This window comes from Monodelphis domestica, chromosome 4, assembly GCF_027887165.1.
Source record: "Monodelphis domestica isolate mMonDom1 chromosome 4, mMonDom1.pri, whole genome shotgun sequence".
Classification (NCBI taxonomy): Eukaryota; Metazoa; Chordata; class Mammalia; order Didelphimorphia; family Didelphidae; genus Monodelphis; species Monodelphis domestica.
Genome location: NC_077230.1, coordinates 195,701,453 through 195,723,008, shown reverse-complemented (window position 1 = coordinate 195,723,008; position 21,556 = coordinate 195,701,453). Strand labels below are relative to the sequence as shown.

The following is a 21,556-nucleotide window of genomic DNA, read 5'->3' as shown; positions in this document are numbered from 1 at the left end:
TATTAGATAGTTGGATTAATATTTCCCATATTAATTTGATTACAGAACATATCCGATCTTGAAATATATTGATGAAACCCATCATTATCTATTTGGGGGAATTTATGAATAGAGAATACTATTGGTGACAAGGGGAATGTAGTTTAGTGGAAAATTGGAGCAAAATCTGGGAAACTATACCCATTTTCATTCATAAACCTGTAATGTAATTAGTTTTGTTATATACATATTTAATAACTTAGAAGGGGAAGTATTTCTAGCTTCATTACTTATTCAAAACAAATATTTATATTCATGCAGCATAGGAAAAAACAAGATAAAGTGATCTTTAGGTTCCATTCAACTTTAACAGCCAATTCAGTCAAATATTTGATTAAATTGTTTCAGTAGAAGATGGTGAAGCTGAACTCTTCGCAAGTTCCCTTCCAAACGAATTGAAAATCATACCTGAAACTGTATCCTAGTGTCAGAGGTGATAAAAGGTTGAGGAAAAAGGATTTTCCTGTGAAAAACAACTTAGAAGGTTAGCAGAAAAAGTGTCTTGCACCATGGTGGTTGTCAGGCACAAAGTATGGCACAGGCCCTGCCCCTCAACATCATCAGGCAGGCTTTTGACATGACTGCAACAACCACAGCAGCACCTTAATAATTTCTTGAAATATGATGTCCTTTTGTGATCATGGCTTTCAGATAGTCCAATAATTCTTAAATTCTCTCTTGATCTATATTCCATGTCAGTTGTTTTTTTTTCAATGAAATATTTTACTTTTTCTATTTTTCTCATTTTTTGTTTTTGATTTGTTGTTTTCTGATCTCATATAGAGCCAGCTTCTACTTGCTCAATTCTGCTTTGTAAGGAATTTTCTTCATTGAATTTCTGCATCTTTCCCCATTTTTATGCTACATTCACAAACTGTTAATTCTTTTTGTGTGTGTGTGTGATTCTCTTGCATCTTCTCTTCCAAATCTACCATCTACCTATCTTTGCTTTTTAAAAATCCTTCTGAACTCTCCTCAGAATTCTTGGGCCTAGGAACAATTCACACTTTTCTTTGAGATTTTACCTGTAATCTTTTTGCATTGTTGTTCTCTTTTGAGTTTGTGTTTTGATTTTTTCCCTGTCCTCATAGCATCTTTATAAATCAGGTTATTATTATTTTTTTATTTGCTCATTTTTCCAGTCTGCTTTTTTTTTTTTACTTTTAACTCTACTTTAAATCTAGACTATGCTCCTGGAGTGTAGGGGGAACTGCCCAAAGCTTTGGGTTTTTCATTATGCTGTTTTCAGATGTAATTCTACACTCTTCCCCCCTACCCCAAACTGTAACCAGGATATTTGCTCCCCTATAGTCAGATACTGTGGATTTGTGATCCTTCTAACCCTGGGACTGAGGCTTGGACCTGTGACCTAGACCTTCATAACAGTATTGCGACAGAGTACTGGAGTACTGAGGTACTCAATGCCAACAAAATGTCCATATAGTCTCCTTCTGACTTGTTTTTTGGCCTCTCTAGCGTCTGTGGGCTGAGTTCCAGTTGCTGCTGATTCAGTCATCCCTAAGGTCGGTGCTAGCTTGCACAAATGATCAGGGCTTTGCTACTTGCTGCACTGTGGTGAGAGGCTATATTACTAACTTGAACTGGGGTTTGGTTCCTTGTTGCTGGCTTGCCCAGGCACCACGTGTACTGAACTGTGCTCCACTCTCACCCTAGTGAGGAAGACCTTACCTGTCAAATTTCTAAGTTGTCTTGGGAAAGAAAATTGTTTCATCCTATCCTTTTATTGGTTCGGTCACACCAGGATTCATTCTGAGGCTTTATTTTAAAGTTATTTGGAGGGAAATTTTAGAAACTTAAGGAAAGTTCCTACCTTTACTCTACCATCTAATCTTTGATTCCATTGCAAACATTTTAAATAAGCAAGAAGATTAGAGTACTTTATCACAAAGATTATAAAACATGATCAGGTGATATTTTTTACTAGGAATGTAAGAGTGGTTTAATATTATGAAAACTGTATCAGCATAATTGACTATATCAGTGACAAAAGCAACAAAAATCATAATGATCTCAATAGATGTGGAAAAATGCTTTTTGACAAAACACAATATCTATTTAAAAAAAGCCCAACCCTCTTAGCTTCTATCTTAGTGTCAATTCTAAGATAGAGGAGAAGCCAGGGTTGGGGGTTAAGTGATTTGCCTGGGGTCACAAAGCTAGGAAATATCTGAGGCCAAATATGAACCCCAAACTTCCTGACTCCCTGGTGTTCTATCTACTGTACTACCCAGCTGTCCCACTATTCCTCCTAAAAACACTAGAAAGTATAGAAATAAATGGAGCTTACTTTTAAATGGTAAGTAGTACATATCTGAAATAAAAAATAATTTTATGTAATGGGAAGAAGCTAGAAGCCTTCCCAGTATGATCAGGGGTGAAGCAAGGATGCCCATTATCATAACTCTTATTGACATCATATTAGAAATGCTAGCCATGGTATTAAGACAACAATAATTGAAGGAATTAGAATAACTTCTCACTATTGGCATATGTTGCATACTGGATGTTGTAGAAGGATTGGAGAGTTGGGAAAAATTTGATGAGGAGCCTAAACTAAGGTAGTTTATATGTCAATAGTGAGAAGGACCAGATAAGAGAAATATCAATGAAGAAATGATAAGATTTGGTTGGTGATTGATTGTATGTGTCATGTGAAGGAGAGTGAGGAGTTGAGCATAATTCCAAGACTATAGACTTGGTGCAGAGAAGATACTATCTAGGAAAAGAAGGGTATTCAGAAGTGTGAAATAGTTGCAAAGACATCCAGAAGGATGAGGACTTACATTCTTTTAAAAAAAATCAAATCTGATAACTAAGAAATCATTGTTAATAATGATTTGACAAAATGATAGAAAAGTTAATGACACATGTTGTTTCCTTCAAGAATTTAAAGAAATTATGAAGACTTATAAATTGACCAAGGATACTAACCATTGAATCTTATGTACCTGTTTTCCTATTATCAACCAAAAAGCATTAATTATGGATTTACTTTGTGTTGGACATTGTTAGGCACTGGGAGTACAAGTTTCAGGAATGGATGGATTAGTTTTTAGTTGAAAATTTTCTTTTCTTTTCTAGGTAATTCCAAATGTGACTTCTTGAGTAAAGAAGAATTCATTGAGCTCAAAGACGTATTCTCTGTGAAACTGAAATGGCGCCGTTCTGCCAAGCAGCAAAAAGGTGGTACTTTGCTGGGTATCACACTTTTTCTATGTATGAAAAAGGAACAAAATAAACTGAAGGATTATACTCTTAATCTTAATAACATAAGTGAAGACCATTGTGCCTCATGGGCTAAACATTTGAAGAAAATTTTGACTGGTAAGTAAATACTTCATCATAGAAATATGTTATTAGGCTGTCAACTATTGACTGTGCACTTCATTGTGAAAAAAACCATGGAAAGGAAGCTGGCAAGGAGTACTGCAGACAAACAAGGATGTTGAATTTTTTAAAGTGAGAAAATGTGAATCTCTTAAATAGAGCTTGTTTTTTTAAGTATGTATTAAATTTAATATGGTAGTAACAACACTTTTCTACTTGTTTGTGAATCCTCCTAGACTTCCTTCTGTTTTCTTTTGTGTATTTTTATTTAAGTTCATTAAATTAAAACAAATACCTTACCTTCTATCTTGGAATTAATATTAAATATCAATTCCAAGGAAGAGGAGTGATAAGAATTAGGCAATGTGGTTTCAGTAGCTTGCCTAGGGTCACATGGCTAGGAATTGTCCAAGATCAAATTTGAACCTAGGAGCTTCCATTTCAGAGCCTTTTAATTAAAAAAAATTTTTTTTAATTTCATTTTACCTTTTTTCATGCCAGTGCAACTTTTAATAATGACTTTTCTACATTTTGTGATTCATGCTCTCTCTCTTCTCATACATCTCCCATTCTCAAGGTGGCAAGTAATATGATATATATTGTACATGATGTGTGTTTTTTAGATGATTCATTAATATTCATTTATTTCTTCATTTTTTTCATTACTACCATTCTCCCCTTAGACAACAATTCCACTCCTAAGGAAAAAAAAGCCTTTCCTTGTAACTAGTAAGTTAAGAGTATACTGGCCAGTGCCTGTTATATAATAATAGTTAAGTAAAACAAACTTGTATTGCATTCGTCATGTCTAAAAATGGATGTCTTATCCTTCACTTACAGTTTAATTACCTTTCCTCCACAAGGTGAGAGACATGTTTCATCATCAGTCTTTAGGAATCATAATAAATTATTTAATTAGTCAGAGTTCTTTAAAAATCATTTTTGTAATGAAAAATTAATTCTTAGTTATTTTACCATTTTCTTTCCATCCTTGCACCATAGAAAACACATTTCATAGTAGTATTTAGTAGTTCTTTCTCTAGAGGTAGACATTTATAGGTTATTCTTCAATACTCTGTAGCTGTATATAATGTATTCCTGGTTCAACATGTTTAGGTCTTCATTATTTCATATGTCTTTCCAACTTTTTAAAAAAAATAACCTGCTTAGGAGGATATACAATAAACCCACATAAATCATCCAACATTTTTGTATATTTCTAAAAAAAAGTCCTACAAGAAGAGATGGAAAGAGATACTCCATTTAAAATAGGTAGAATAAAATACTTGGGTCTATATGTGCCAAAACAAACTCAGGAACTACACCATCAAAATCATAAAATATTTTACACAAATAAAGTCAGCTCTAAATAAGTGGAGGAATAATATTTATGGATGGGCAGAGCCAATATAATTAAAAGGAAATTTTTACTTAAACTAAGCTACTTATTCAAGCCCATTCCAATTTAATTAAAAATACTTTTATTGAGCTAAAAATAATAATAAAATTAATTTGGAAGAATAAGGGCTCAAGAATATTAAAATTAATGAAGAAAGTGCAAAGTAAGGAGGTCTAGCAGTACCAGTTTTTAAACTATATTATAAAGCAATAATTATCAAAACTATATGGTACTTGCTAAGAAATAGAAAGTTAAGTCAGTAGAACAGGAAAAAAATACAACAAAGAGTAGTAAAAGATTATAGTAACTTTTCATTTGACAAAAACATAGATTCAAGTTTTGGGGATAATCTCTTTTTGGTAAAAATTGTTAGGACAACTGAAAAGCAATTTGGCAGAAACTAGGTAGAGACCAATATTTTATACCATTCACTGATAATATACAAATGGATACATGATCAGACATTAAAGGAAATAGATATAAGTAAATTAGAAGACAGTGAACATATTACCAATCAGATTTATGGATAGGAAAGGAATTTATGAGCAAACAAAAAATGGAGAGCATTATAAGATGTAAAATTGCTAAATTTGAGTACATTATGAATTACAATTTTTGCAAATGAAACACATATTGCAAGATTAGAAGGAAAGTAGATAATTCAGAAAAAAATTCATAGACCAGCCTCTCAGTTATAGGTCACATATCTAAAATATATAGAGAACTTTTTCAAGTTTATGAGAATAAGAACCATTCCCCAATGGATAAATAGGAAAAAATATGAACAAACAATTTTCAGATGAAGAAGTCAAAGTCATATAAAGGTATATGAAAAATGCTCTAAGTCACTACAGAGTAGAGAAATAAAAAATAAAACAATTCTGAGATATCATCTCACACTCATCAAACTGGCTAAAATGACAAATGTTGGAGGGGATGTAGAAAAATGGGGACACTAATACACTATTGTTGGATCTGTGAACTGATCCAAACATTTTGGAGAGCAATTTGGAATTATACTCAGAATTATAAATTCTGACTCTGTTTCTCAAGGAGACCAGAGAAAAAAAGAAAAGAACCAATGTGTTCTAAAATATGTATAGCAGCTCTCTTTGTGATGGCAAAAAACTGGAAATTGAGGAGATTTCTACCATTTGGGGAATGGCTAAACAAACTGTGGTATATGATTGTGATGAACTACTACTGTACTATGAGAAATAATGAATGGGTTGATTTAAAATAATATTTTGGTAGTTTTATTGATGTGACTAAATACATTAAGTAAAATTTTCATTTTTATAATATTTGTTTGGCCTACCCTGTGGGCAATTAATATTTTCCCAGTTGTTTAGATCTGGCTTTATTTGTCAAGTATTTTGTAATTGGTTTCATCTAGTTCCTGGGTTTGTTACATTTTATATCATCTTCAGTTAATTTAAAGGATTTTCTTCTTCTATCTCTTGCTTCTGGTCTTTGTTAGTAATATATAGGAATGCTGATGATTTACATAGATATACTTTATATCCTGTAACTTTGCTGAAGTTGTTAATTATTTCAACTAGTTCTTTAGTTGATTCTCTAGGAATCTCTAAGTATATGGTCATATCATCAGAGTGATTGTTTTGTTTCTTCATTGCCAATTCTAATTCCTTCCATTTCTTTACCTTTTCTTATTGCTATAGTTAGCCTCTTTATTTTTAATTTAATTTTTTAAATAATTATTTTCTAACATTTTGCTATCCATTTTCCTTCCTTCTTTCTCCTCCCATCCCTGAGATGGCATATAATATGAGATTGGTTATATATATGCTATCATGCAATACATATTTCCATGTTCATCATGTTGTATAAGAAGACATATCGCTTATACAAGGAGAAAACTCAGGAAAAAGATAAAGTGAAAAATGATACTCTTCAGTCTGTATTCAGATTGTATCAGTTCCTTTTATGATCATGAATAGCTTTTTTTGTTCATGAGTCTCTTAGAGTCTTGAATCCTTGCTTTGCTGATGATAATTGTTAACCACAATTAATCATCACACATTATTACTGTTACTGTGTACAACATTCTCCTGGGTCTGCTCACTTTACTTTGAATCAATTCATATATGTCTTTCCATGTTGTTTTATGATCCTATAGCTAACATTTCTATAGAACAATATTGAATAATAAGTGGTGATACTGATCATCCTTCTTTCACTTGTGATCTTATTGAGAAGGCTTTTAGCTAGTCTCCATTAAAGATGATGTTTGCTTATTATTTTGGATAAGATATTACTCATTATTTTAAGGAAAGCTCCATTTATTCCTATGCTCTCTAGTGCTTTTTAATAGGAATGGTATTATATTTTACCAAAAGCTTTTTCTGCATCTATTGATATAACCAGATGATTTCTGTTGGTTTTATTATTGATATGGTCAATTATGCTGATAGTTTTCCCAATTTTGAACATTTCCTGAATTATTGGTATAAATCCCATCTGGTCATAATGAATGATCCTTGTGATATATTGTTGTTGTCTCTTTGCTGGTATTTTATTTATATATTTTTGCATCAACATTGATTAGAGAGATTAGACTATAATTTTATCTCTCTGTTTTTTATCTTCCTGGTTTAGGTGTCAGCTCATATTTGTGTTGTAAAAATAATTTAGTACAATCTCTTACTTGCCAATTTCCCCAAATTGTTTATATGGTATTATATTAATTGTTCTTTAAATGGTAGAATTCACTTGGGAATCCATCCAGCTTTGAAGAGTTTTCTTAGGGAGTTCATTGATGGCTTGTTCAATTTCTTTTTCCAAGATGGAATCCTTCAATTATTCTATTTCCTTTTTTTTGTTAATTTGGGAAATTTACATTTTTGTAAATATTTATCCATTTCAATTAGATTATCAGATTTATTGACATATTTTAGTAAAATAGCCTCTAGTAATTGCTTCAATTTCCTCTTTGTTGGTGGTGAATTCACCCTTTCCATTTTTAATACTGGTAATTTGATTTTCTTCTTTCCTTTTTAAAATTAAATTAACCAATGGTTTATCTATTTTAATTTTTTTCATAAAACCAGCTTTTAGTTTTTAGTCCAAAAGTTTTCTTACTCTCATTTTATTTATCTCGCCTTGAGTTTCAAGATTTTCATTTTACTGTTTAATGGGGATTTTTAATTTGTTCTTTTCTTAGCCTTTTAATTGCATGCCCAATTCCTTGATTGGTTCTTTCTCTAATTTCTTGATGTAAGCATTTTGAGATAAAATTTTTCTCTGAAGCTTTGGCTATATCTCATAAATTTTGGTATGTTGTTTGATGATTGTCACCCTCTTTAATGAAATTATTGATTGTTTCTATGATATGTTCTTCAGTCAACTTATTCTTTAGGTTTAGATTATTTAGTTTCCAACTAATTTTTAATTTGTCTTTCCACTGTCCTTTGTTGAATGAAATTTTTATTGCCTGAGGATCTGAAAAGGATACACTTTATATTTCCATTTTTCTGCATTTGGTTTGTGAGGTTTTTGGACCCTAATATATGGCCAGTTTTTTTTGTAGGTGAATGCACTGCTGAGGAAAAGTATATTCCTTTCTATTCCCATTGTTATGAGATTTTTTTTTGTTTTTAATTTTATTTGTTCATTTCCATGCATTTTTAATTAAAGACAAAGATCATTTTCTTTTCCTCCCTCCCACCCCCCCGTGGCCGACGCGTGATTCCACTGGTATCATATGTGTTCTTGACTTGAACCCATTGCCATGTTGTTAGTATTTGCATCAGAGTGTTCGCTCCGAGTCTTTCCTCTGTCATGTCCCCTCAGCCATTGTAGTCAGGCAGTTGCTTTTCCTCGGTGTTTCTATTCCCTCAGTTTGTCCTCTGCTTTTGGATAGTGTTTTTTTCTCCTTGATCCCTGCAGATTGTGCAGGGACATTACACCACCACTAATGGAGAAGTCCATTATATTCGATTATACCACAGCGTGTCCGTCTCTGTGTACAATGTTCTCCTGGTTCTGCTCCTCTCGCTCTGCATCACTTCCTGGAGGTTGTTCCAGTTCACATGGAAATCCTCTACTTTATTATTCCTTTGAGCACAATAGTATTCCATCACCAACATATACCACAATTTGTTCAGCCATTCCCCAATTGATGGGCATCCCCTCATTTTCCAATTTTTGGCCACCACAAAGAGCGCAGCTATGAATATTTTTGTACAAGTCTTTTTGTCCATTATCTCTTTGGGGTACAAACCCAGCAGTGCTATGGCTGGATCAAAGGGTAGACATTCTTTTATCGCCCTTTGGGCATAGTTCCAAATTGCCCTCCAGAATGGCTGGATCAGTTCACAACTCCACCAGCAATGAATTAATGTCCCTACTTTGCCACATCCCCTCCAGCATTCATTACTTTCCATAACTGTCATGTTAGCCAATCTGCTAGGTGTGAGGTGATACCTCAGAGTTGTTTTGATTTGCATCTCTCTGATTATAAGAGATGTGGAGCACTTCTTCATGTGCTTATTAATAGTTTTGATTTCTTTATCTGAAAACTGTCTATCCATGTCCCTTGCCCATTTATCAATTGGGGAATGGCTTGATTTTTTGTACAATTGATTTAGCTCTTTATAAATTTGAGTAATTAAACCTTTGTCAGAGGTTTTTATGAAGATTTTTTCCCAACTTGTTGTTTTCCTTCTGATTTTAGTTACATTGCTTTTGTTTGTACAAAAGCCTTTTAGTTTGATGTAGTCGAAATTATTTATTTTACATTTTGTGATTCTCTCTATGTCTTGCTTGGTTTTAAAGTCTTTCCCTTCCCAAAGGTCTGACATGTATACTATTCTGTGTTTACCCAATTTACTTATGGTTTCCTTCTTTATGTTTAAGTCTTTCACCCATTTTGAATTTATCTTGGTGTAGGGTGTGAGGTGTTGATCAATTCCTAATCTCTCCCACACTGTCTTCCAATTTTCCCAGCAGTTCTTATCAAATAGTGAATTTTTGTCCCAAGACCTGGGATCTTTGGGTTTATCGTATACTATCTGGCTGAGGTCGCTTTCCCCCAGTCTATTCCACTGATCCTCCTTTCTGTCTCTTAGCCAGTACCAAATTGTTTTGATGACTGCTGCTTTGTAATATAGTTTGAGGTCTGGGACTGCAAGGCCCCCATCATTTGTGTTTTTTTTCATTATTTCCCTGGATATCCTTGATCTTTTGTTATTCCAAATGAACTTTGTTATGCTTTTTTCCAAATCAGTAAAGAAATTTTTTGGGAGTTCCATGGGTATGGCACTAAATAGATAAATAAGTTTGGGCAGGATAGTCATTTTTATTATGTTGGCTCGTCCTACCCATGAGCAGTTAATGTTTTTCCAATTGCTCAAGTCTAGTTTTAGTTGTGTGGCGAGTGTTTTGTAGTTGTGTTCATATAGTTCCAGTGTTTGTCTTGGGAGGTAGATTCCTAGGTATTTTATTTTGTCTAAGGTGATTTTGAATGGGATTTCTCTTTCTAGTTTTTGCTGCTGAGCTGTGTTGAAGATATATAGAAAAGCTGATGACTTATGTGGGTTTATTTTGTATCCTGCAACTTTGCTAAAGTTGTTGATTATTTCAATTAGCTTTTTGGTTGAATCTCTAGGATTCTTTAAGTAGACCATCATGTCATCTGCAAAAAGTGATAACTTGGTCTCCTCCTTGCCTATTTTGATGCCTTCAATTTCTTTTTCTTCTCTAATTGCTTCTGCTAGTGTTTCTAGTACGATGTCAAATAATAGAGGTGATAATGGGCATCCTTGTTTCACTCCTGATCTTATTGGGAATGCATCTAGTTTATCCCCATTGCAAATGATATTAGCTGATGGTTTTAGATATATACTGTTTATTATTTTTAGGAATGACCCTTCTATTCCTATGCTTTCTAGTGTTTTTAATAGGAATGGGTGTTGTATTTTATCAAAGGCTTTTTCTGCATCTATTGAGATAATCATGTGGTTCTTGTTGGTTTGCTTGTTAATGTGGTCAATTATGTGGATGGTTTTCCTAATATTGAACCAGCCCTGCATCCCTGGTATAAATCCTACTTGATCATGGTGGATGACCCTTCTGATCACTTGCTGAAGTCTTTTTGCTAGTATCCTATTTAAGATTTTTGCATCTATATTCATTAGGGAGATTGGTCTATAGTTTTCTTTCTCTGTTTTTGACCTGCCTGGTTTTGGAATCAGTACCATGTTTGTGTCATAAAAGGAGTTTGGTAGAACTCCCTCTTTGCTTAATATGTCAAATAGTTTGTATAGTATTGGGATTAACTGTTCTCTGAATGTTTGATAGAATTCACTGGTGAATCCATCAGGCCCTGGGGATTTTTTCTTAGGAAGTTCTTTGATGGCTTGGTGGATTTCATTTTCTGATATGGGATTATTTAAGAATTCTATTTCCTCTTCTGTTAGTCTAGGCAGTTTGTATTTTTGTATATATTCATCCATATCACTTAAATTGGTATATTTATTGCCATATAATTGGGCAAAGTAATTTCTAATGATTGCCTTAATTTCCTCTTCCTCAGAGGTGATGTCCCCCTTTTCATCTTTGATGCTGTTAATTTGCTTTTCTTCCTTCCTTTTTTTAATTAGATTGACCAGTACTTTGTCTATTTTGTTTGTTTTTTCAAAGTACCAGCTTCTTGTCTTATTTATTAAATCAATGGTTCTATCACTTTCAATTTTATTAATTTCTCCCTTAATTTTTAGGATTTCTAGTTTGGTTTTCTGCTGGGGGTTTTTAATTTGGTCACTTTCGAGTTTTTTTATTTGCATTTCCAATTGATTGATCTCTGCTCTCCCTAGTTTGTTAATATATGCACTCAGGGATATGAATTTACCTCTGATTACTGCTTTGGCTGCATCCCAAAAGGTTTGAAAGGATGTCTCGCCATTGTCATTTTCCTCGATGAAATTATTAATTGTTTCTATGATTTCTTCTCTAACTAAACGATTTTGGAGTATCATATTGTTTAGTTTCCAATTAGTTTTTGATTTGGTTTTCCATGTACCATTACTGATCGTTATTTTTATTGCCTTGTGGTCTGAAAAGGCTGCATTTATTATTTCTGCTTTTCTGCATTTGTGTGCCATGTTTCTGTGACCTAATGTATGGTCAATCTTTGTGAATGTGCCATGTGGTGCTGAGAAGAAGGTGTATTCCTTTTTATCCCTATTTATTTTTCTCCATATGTCTATTAATTCTAATTTTTCTAAGATTTCGTTCACTTCTTTTACCTCTTTCTTATTTATTTTTTGATTTGATTTATCTAAATTTGATAATGGTTGGTTCAAGTCTCCCACTAATATGGTTTTACTGTCTATTTCTTCCTTCAATTCTCCTAGTTTCTCCATTAGAAATTTGGGTGCTATATTATTTGGTGCATATATGTTGATTAGTGATATTTCCTCATTATCTAAAGTCCCTTTTAACAAAATATAATAACCTTCCCTATCCCTTTTGATCAGGTCTATTTTTGCTTTGGCTTTATCAGATATCATGATTGCCACTCCTGCCTTCTTTCTGTCACTTGAGGCCCAGAAGGTCTTACTCCATCCTTTAATTCTGACCTTGTGGGTGTCTACCCGCCTCATGTGTGTTTCTTGGAGACAACATATGGTAGGGTTTTGGATTCTAATCCATTCTTCTATTTGTTTACGTTTTATGGGTGAGTTCATCCCATTCACGTTCAATGTTATGACTGTCACTTGTGGACTCCCTGGCATTTTGATATCCTTCCCTAATTCTAACCTTTCTGCTTCAGCTCTACCTTTTAGTCCAGTGATTTACTTTAAATCAGTCCCCCTTGTATTTCCCTTTCTACCCCCCTCCCTTCTAATTCCCTCCCTTATTTTCCCCTGTAGTCTTTTTAAAAATTCCCCCCCCCACCCTCTCCCTCCCTTGTACTGCTTCCCTCCCCACCAGTCTGTTTTTTACCCTTCTACTCCTCTATAGGGCGCAAATCTATTCTCTTCCCCAATGGATTGGATTGTTCTTCCCTCTTTGGGTCAGTTTCAAAGTACGTAAGAGTTGAATATTTCCTATCTCCGACCTCTTTACCCTTCCAGTGTATCGATGTTCTCCCCCCTCCCGCCATGAGCTTCTTTGTGACATATAAATTTACCCCCATTTGTTTCTTTTCCCATTTCTTTTAGTCATAACCTCTTTTCTTTTTTAGCTTTAGTCATGTATATATATATATATACATACACATGTATATGTATTTATGCATGCATATCTCTATATACCTATTTATGTCTTGTCCTTTCATCCTATACAGTTTGTCACTGTTCCCTCTGAGTGTAGTTCTTCTAGCTGCTTAGGTGATAGCAACAGTTTTTAAGAGTTGCCAATGACCTCTTTTCTTATAGGGATACATATCATTTTAACTTATTGAGTCTCTTAAAAAAAACCTTTGTTGTTGTTGTTGTTTTTCCCCTCTTTTTTAATTACCTTTTGATGATTCTCTTGAATTCTGTGGTTGGACTTCGAATTTTCTGTTCAGGTCTGGTCTTTTATTTATGAATGCTTGGAATTCCTCTGTTGTGTTAAATGACCATACTTTCCCCTGTAAGAATATAGTCAGTTTTGATGGGTATTTTATTCTTGGCTGTAGGCCTAGTTCCCTTGCTTTCTGGAATATCATATTCCATGCCTTTCGGTCCTTCAGTGTGGATGCAGACAGATCCTGTGTTATCCTCACCATGTTTCCATGGTATCTGAATGGTTTCTTTTTGGCAGCTTGTAATACCTGTTCTTTTATCTGATTGTTTTTGAATTTGGCTATAACATTTCTTGGTGTTGTCAGTTGGGGATTAAAAACAGGGGGTGATCTGTGGATTCTTTCAATCTCCACTTTCCCCTCTTGTTCTAGGATTTCGGGACAGTTTTCCTGGATAATTTCCTCTAGTATTATGTCCAGGCTTTTTCTTTTGTCGTGGTCTTCTGGTAGTCCAATTATTCTTAAATTGTCTCTTCTTGAACGATTTTCTAAATCGTCTGTTTTGTGAATGAGATGCTTCACATTTTCCTCAATTTTTTCATTCTTTTTGTTTTGTCTTATAGTGTCCTGCTGCCTTGTGAGGTCACTTGATTCTAGTTGTTTTACTCGGGTTTTTAAAGATTGGATTTCATCTTTGGCTTTTTGGTCGTCTTTTTCCTTCTGGTCTGAGTTTCTTTGAAGACTGTCTTTCATCCTCTTTATCTCGTCTTTCATCTCCTTTGCTTCATCTTTCATCTCCTTTGCCTCATTTTCCAGCTGGATGATTTTGGCTTTCAGGACACTATTTTCTTGTTTTAGTTCAAGTGCCTCTGTTTCCAGATGACTTATCTTAATTTTTAAGTTCTTTTCCCAATTGTCTTCAGCCTCTCTTAGCTGTGTTTTGAGTTCTTCCACAGCCTGTATCCAATTCGCTGGGATTTCTGGTTTATCGTTTGCTGATCTCTCCCCCTCTGTTCCATTTGGAGAGTAGTAGCTGTCTATTGTAGTTTCTTTCTTCTGTTTCTGTTGTTTGTTCAAATTCACCCCTTCTTTCCTCCCTGTATTTGTCTGTGCTCTTGTTCCTCTCATTTTTTTGTTTTTTAGGGACTTCTATCAGTCTCCCCTCTTGGAGCTTTAACTGAGGATCTCTTGGTGTAATCTCTGAGGGAGGGTTGTTGGGGGTTTGAGCTTTCCTGTCCTCTGGAGGCTTTTGATTGGCTTAAAGTTCAGCAGTCAGTGAGGATGGATGGGGAGCCTGGGCTTCCCTATGTTCTGGAGACTTTTGATGGGATTGAGTTCAGCTTATTTGGGATGGGTTTATTCTGAGTTTTAAACTTCCTGGACGGCTGGAGCAGATATGGAGGATCTCTAAAGCTCTGGCCAGGCTGCCAGGTCTATGCTCCTTCTAGGCTGCCCTCTTGACTTCGCCTCTAGGTTTCTGTTTTTTCAGAAGACCCAGCTCTCTAAGGGGGGAGGGGTTGTGGCTTGCCTGGACTCTGAGGGCTCCTGATGAGATTAGGTTCAGGTGGTGTGGGCCGAAAGATCCCTGAGCCAAAAAAGGGAAGGGAAAAAAAAAAACAAAGCAGCCACCTCCTCTTCCACAGTCTGTGTTGAGTGCCCAGAGACTGGCCGAGTTACTTTCAAGGAAAGCTCTTTGGAGCAACCCCTTTGCCAGCCCTGAGTTTTCTGTCCTTTCAGTAGCTCTGAGGGCTCCTGATGGGATTAGGTTCAGCTGGTTCTTTCAGAAGACCCAGCTCTCTAAGGGGGGAGGGGTAGTGGCTTGCCTGGACTCTAATGGCTCCTGATGGGATTAGGTTCAGGTAGTGTGGGCCAAATGATCCCGGAGCCAAAAAAAGGAAGAAAGAGAAAAGCAGCAACCTCCTCTTCCACAGTCTGTGTTGAATGCCCGGAAACTGGCCCGGGTTACTTTCAAGGCAAGCTCCCCGGAGCACCCCCCTTGCCAGCCCTGAGTTCTCCGTCCTCTCAGCAGCTCTAAGGGCTCCTAATGGGATTAGGTTCAACTGGTTCTTTCAGAAGACCCTGCTCTCTAAGGGGGGAGGGGTAGTGGCTTGCCTGGACTCTGATGGCTCCTGATGGGATTAGGTTCAGGTAGTGTGGGCCAAATGATCCCGGAGCCAAAAAAAGGAAGAAAGAGAAAAGCAGCAACCTCCTCTTCCACAGTCTGTGTTGAGTGCCCAGAAACTGGCCCGGGTTACTTTCAAGGTAGGCTCTTCGGAGCCACCCCTTTGCCAGCCCTGAGCCCTCTGTCTTTTCAGTAGCTCTGAGGGCTCCCGATGGGATTGGGCTCAGCTGGTGCCCCGAAGCTGGGACCTCCCCCGAGACCCAGAGGGAAGAACCCAGCCAGGAGGCCACAGGCTTCCCCCTTCTCTCTATGCTTCCCTGCCGTCTGTGTTGGGCGCTCCGGAGACTGGCTCGGGTTGCTTTCAAGGTGAGTCCTCAGAGCCCTGAGGTTCCCGCTGCTGCCTTGGGCTCAGCACTCTGGGTTGGGGGGGATGGGTCCTGGGACCTTCTTTCTGTCTACCCCTTAGATCTGAGTGATCTAGGGTTCTGGCTTTTGGGGTGCGGTACCTTTTGATCCAGGTCCAGGAGGAGGTTTCCCCAGGTCTATCCTGTTGTTCAGCTTGAATTTCGGTGGCCTAGGAGCACTTTGTTTGCGATCGGTAGGGAAGGGTTTCTGAGGTCTGAACTTTCGCTGCTTCTACACCGCCATCTTCTGTTATGAGATTTTTAAAAGGCTATTTCACCAGAATTGAAGAAGTTTAAAGGACTGTTGATTGGGTTGGTAGAAAATGATAATGAGAAATAGAGAGAAGGTAGAGTTGTGTAATTTTCTCTTGTTTTCTGTGTTTTTTTTTCTGCCAAAGATAATGGTCTTGTTCAGAAAATAATAGAACAAAGATGAATAATGAAATCACCAAATGAGGTAAATTCAGGATCATAAGAGTACCTACTTGGTTTTGATCCATTTAAGTCATTGCTCCCAGATGAGAAATACTGAAAAAAAAGATGTTTAGTAAGTCATTTAAATAATATTTGAAGGATTGTTGAAAATTGAAGAATTATAGGACTAAAAACAAAAGAAAATATTGTCCTGGTTTTCAAAAAAGTGAGAATAATCTATATACTTGATTTGGATTGCTGGCAGAGTTCTAGAATGATTCATTAAAGAGATAGTATACATCTTGAAAATGTAGTGATGATCACAAAGGGACAACAAGAGTTTTTTTTTTTTTTGAGAATAAGTCATGCCAGTGTAGCCATGTCTCACTTATTTCCCAGGGAATACTAAACTTAGATTTGGAGGAAAATTATAGAAAAAAATACACCTAAATTTTAACAAATAATTTGAGAAAGTACCTCATTATTTTGTTGAAAAGATGAATAAATAGCTGAAATTATAATAGAATAAGGTTAATTTAGAACAAACTAGACTCAACTGATGTTATGTCATTTTGGTGGAAGATCTTCCATGGAGTACCCCAGGAATCTCTGCTTGGCCTAGCTATGCTCTTTCATATTTTTGTCAATGATGGATAAAGACATAGCTGACATGCTCATTAAATTTGAAGATGATCACAAGGAGGAAATGACTAGCACACTGAATGACAGAGTTCATAGGCTAGAACCCTAAGCTAAATTTAGTTGGACAATATTCAATAAAGGTCAAGTGAAAGTTTTATATTTGAGCTTAGAAGAACTTTCCAAATTCAAGCCATGAGAAGGATGATGAGAGAGCAATTTGCCTGTAAAACATCTAAGAGTTTTACTGGATTATAAACTCAGTACAAATCATGAGTGTGTTATGGTAGCCCCAAAAAGCACATGTTATCTTGGATTATCTTAAGATAAACATAGTTTGTAGGATAAAGAAAGGCCTACTGTTCTCTACTTTGGTCAGATTACAGCTCTAAGCAACATTTTTTAAGAAGTTGTTTGATAAACTGGAGGATATCTGGTGGGGAAGAACAAGTAGGGTTGTGAAGGATCTTTTGTTCATGACATATGAAGATCAGTGGAAAGAACTGATAATGGTTAAGAGAGGAAAGATATGGTATCTCTATTCTAACATTTGAAAGGTTGCCATATAGAAGAATTAGACTTGTTCTTAGTTTGGCCTAAGAAAGCAGAAACAAGATCAATGGGGAAGAAATTGGAAAGATGGATATTTAAACTATTTTTCAGGGAAAAGTCTAATAAGTATCCAAAAATAAAATGCCTGCTTCAGAAACTTGAGTCTTTAATCAGAGACTAGATGGCCATCAGAAATGTTGTAGTGGAGACTATGTTGGTGTATTTGGAGGATGAAGTCTCTTCCAATTATAAACATTTTGTGTCTCTGATATTATTGTTTGAATCACATTTTCTTGGTCAAGTCAGTATGAAAACATATGATTCCTTGTATCTGCCAGGTGCCCAAAGGAGGGCTAGTGTGAAAACTTCCTAATATTAATTATTTTTTAGTATAAATCATAAAAGTGGCAATTGAGATGCCAATCATTAAAAGTAGATTGTGGACCCAAAGTGATCAAAGGAAAATGAAAAGGATACCTATTTACAACAACAACAAAAAATGAATAGCAATGCTTTGCTGAGAACACAGAGTTGGAAACTAAGAGGGAGGTGTCATCAGTTAGAGATGGCTGAACAAATTATGGTGCACAGATATGATAGAATATTGATATTAAAATAATGAATGAGGTGAATTCAGAGAAAACTAGAAAGCTATGTTAGCTGATACAGAATTAAATGAGCAGAACTAAGAAAACATTTTAAAAATAGCTTCTTTTTAAGGAAAAGCAGTTTTGAGACTTAAGAACTCTATCATTATTGTGATTAACCACAGAGCACCAGTGAGGAAGAATGGTACCCACTGTATAACAGAAAGGTGAGGTATTTGAGGTACAGATTGAAGTATATCTTTAGGACAAAACCACTGCATGGATTTGTATGTCTTGACTATGCTTATATTACAAGGCTTTTAAAAAAATTGAGTAGGGAAGAGAACTAGTAATGCTTGCTCCCTTTCTGAAAACAAAAAAAAAAAGGAAAAGGGTTATTTTAGTTCTAGTTCAGAAGAGAATAAGATTTAGGAAACAGAAATATAATGCAGCTTTTAGAGTAACACATTGATTCTTTAAAAATAGTAATAAAGATTTGGGGTTTCATAAACAAACCTCGTCAGTTCTGTTTATATGGAAATGCTCTTTCATTTCTAATGTAGTAACAAAAGAAAGAATGCAAAAGAATTTTGCAATATGAACTTCATTTGATTGGCAGGGACATGTGACAGAAGGTCACATGAGAACCTGAGCCTCAAGATTCTAAGGTCCCAACTGTAAAACAGTCTCCTGGAGAAAGCTTTCGGAGGAGATTGGGGATTTTCCATCTTTCTACAAGGTTTCTGGCTCTTTGGAAGATACCAGCTTAAGTGGAGGAGAACCTGCTTGGCCTGGCTGCTGGCAGCTGGACAGAAGACCAAAGAAGAGCCACTTCTCTGCTGGACCTACTTTGGACATTTCTTCTGGGATCTTGGCTCATATGCTGGACTCTATTTTGTGAGATTGTGTTTGGGGAAACTTAACTTATCTAGCATAGATAAGTTAGCCATTAAGATGGTTTTAAGGGAATTAGTTTTGGGGTTAAGATCAAGAGCCTTCCCTCCTCCTTTTAACCTCCTTCCTCTCAACCTTCCCATCAATAAACTTAAAATATTTAGATGTTTTCCCTCTTGTTATTTCCCCTTAACAATCCCATCATAACTCTACTGAAAATTTGTCCATAACTGAATGACAAAAACTACCTAAAAATAAGTTGTTTCTTGGGGAAATGTAATACTTCTTAAAACAGAAAACAATTATTTCATAGGACTATATTGTCCATTCAAAATAACTGAACTTCATTTAATTTCCAAATAAAAATGTTCATTAATGGTTTTTTTTTAAATATTATTTTATTTGGTCGTTTTCATACATTATTCACTGGAAACAAAGATCGTTTTCTTTTCCTCCCCTCCCCTTCCTCCCCCCCCCCCCCCCCCCCGCCTTTCCCTCTCCCATAGCCGATGCATGATTCCACTGGTTATCACATTTGTTCTTGACTCCAACCCATTTCCCTGTTGTTGGAGTTTGCATTATAGTGTTCATTTGGAGTCTCTCCTCAGTCTTATCTCCTCCAACCCTGTAGTCAAGCAGTTGCTTTTCAGCGGTGTTTTTACTCCCACAGTTTATCCTCTGCTTGTGGGTAGTATTTTTTAGATCCCTGCAGATTGTTCAGGGAAATTGCATTGATACTAATGGAGAAGTCCATCACCTTCGATTGTACCACAATGTATCAGTCTCTGTGTATAATGTTTTCCTGGTTCTGCTCCTTTCGCTCTGCATCACTTCCTGGAGGTTGTTCCAGTCTCCATGGAATTTCTCCAGTTCATTATTCCTTTGAGCATAATAGTATTCTATCACCAACATATACCACAATTTGTTCAGCCATTCCCCAATTGATGGGCATCCCCTCGTTTTCCAATTTTTGGCCACCACAAAGAGCGCAGCTATGAATATTCTTGTACAAGTCTTTTTGTCCATTATCTCTTTGGGGTACAAGCCCAGCAGTGCTATGGCTGGATCAAAGGGCAAACAATCTTTTATCGCCCTTTGGACATAGTTCCAAATTGCCCTCCAGAATGGTTGGATCAATTCACAACTCCACCAGCAATGAATTAATGTCCCCACTTTGCCACATCCCCTCCAGCATTCATTACTTTGCATAGCTGTCATGTTAGCCAATCTGCTAGGTGTGAGGTGATACCTCAGAGTTGTTTTGATTTGCATCTCTCTGATTATAAGAGATGTAGAGCACTTTTTCATGTGCTTATTAATAGTTTTGATTTCTTTGGCTGAGAACTGCCTGTTCATGCCCCTTGCCCATTTGTCAATTGGAGAATGGCTTGATTTTTTGTACAATTGATTTAGTTCTTTATAAATTTGAGTAATTAAACCTTTGTCAGAGGTTTTTATGAAGATTGTTTCCCAATTTGTTGCTACCCTTCTGATTTTGGTTACATTGGTTTTGTTTGTACAAAAACTTTTTAATTTGATGTAATCCAGATTATTTATTTTGCATTTTGTAACTCTTTCTAATTCTTGCTTGGTTTTGAAGTATTTCCCTTCCCAAAGGTCTGACATGTATACTATTCTGTGTTCGCCTAATTTTCTTATAGTTTCCTTCTTTATGTTCAAGTCATTCATCCATTTTGAATTTATCTTGGTGTAGGGTGTGAGGTGTTGATCTAAGCCTAATCTTTCCCATACTGTCCTCCAATTTTCCCAACAGTTTTTATGAAATAGTGGATTTTTGTCCCAAAAGCTGGGATCTTTGGGTTTGTCATATACTGTCTTGCTGAGGTTGCTTGCCCCCAATCTATTCCACTGATCCTCCTTTCTGTCTCTTAGCCAGTACCAAATTGTTTTGATGACCGCTGCTTTATAATATAGTCTGAGATCTGGGACTGCAAGACCCCCTTCCTTTGTATTTTTTTTCATTAATTCCCTGGATATCCTTGATCTTTTGTTCTTCCAAATGAACTTTGTTATGTTTTTTTCTAAATCAGTAAAAAAAATTTTTGGAAGTTCCATGGGTATGGCACTAAATAGATAGATGAGTTTGGGTAGGATGGTCATTTTTATTATATTGGCTCGTCCTACCCATGAGCAGTTAATGTTCTTCCAATTGTTCAAGTCTAGTTTTAGTTGTGTGGAAAGTGTTTTGTAGTTGTGTTCATATAGATCCTGTGTTTGTCTCGGGAGATAGATTCCTAAGTATTTTATTTTGTCTTGGGTAATTTTGAATGGGATTTCTCTTTCTAGTTCTTGCTGCTGAGCTGTGTTGGAATTATATAGAAATGCTGATGATTTATGTGGGTTTATTTTGTATCCTGCAACTTTGCTAAAGTTGTTGATTATTTCAATTAGCTTTTTGGTTGAGTCTCTAGGATTCTTTAAGTAGACCATCATGTCATCTGCAAAGAGTGATAAGTTGGTCTCCTCCTTGCCTATTTTGATGCCTTCAATTTCTTTTTCTTCTCTAATTGCTACTGCTAGTGTTTCTAATACAATGTCAAATAATAGAGGTGATAATGGGCATCCTTGTTTCACTCCTGATCTTAATGGGAATGGATTTAGTTTATCCCCATTGCAGATGATATTAGCTGATGGTTTTAGGTATATACTGCTTATTATTTTTAG

The 21,556-nt window shown here is 35.8% G+C and overlaps 1 protein-coding gene across 1 annotated transcript in view; it reads left to right on the top strand.

Moving 5' to 3' along the window:
* The window catches only part of CERKL (ceramide kinase like), a 173,267-nt gene that overhangs the window by 64,142 nt on the left and 87,569 nt on the right, over nt 1-21,556 (top strand). The window contains exon 2 of the mRNA XM_001377714.4: nt 3,142-3,384. Within this exon, the coding sequence (XP_001377751.1) occupies nt 3,142-3,384 (243 nt within the window). The remainder of the gene's footprint in view (nt 1-3,141; nt 3,385-21,556) is intronic.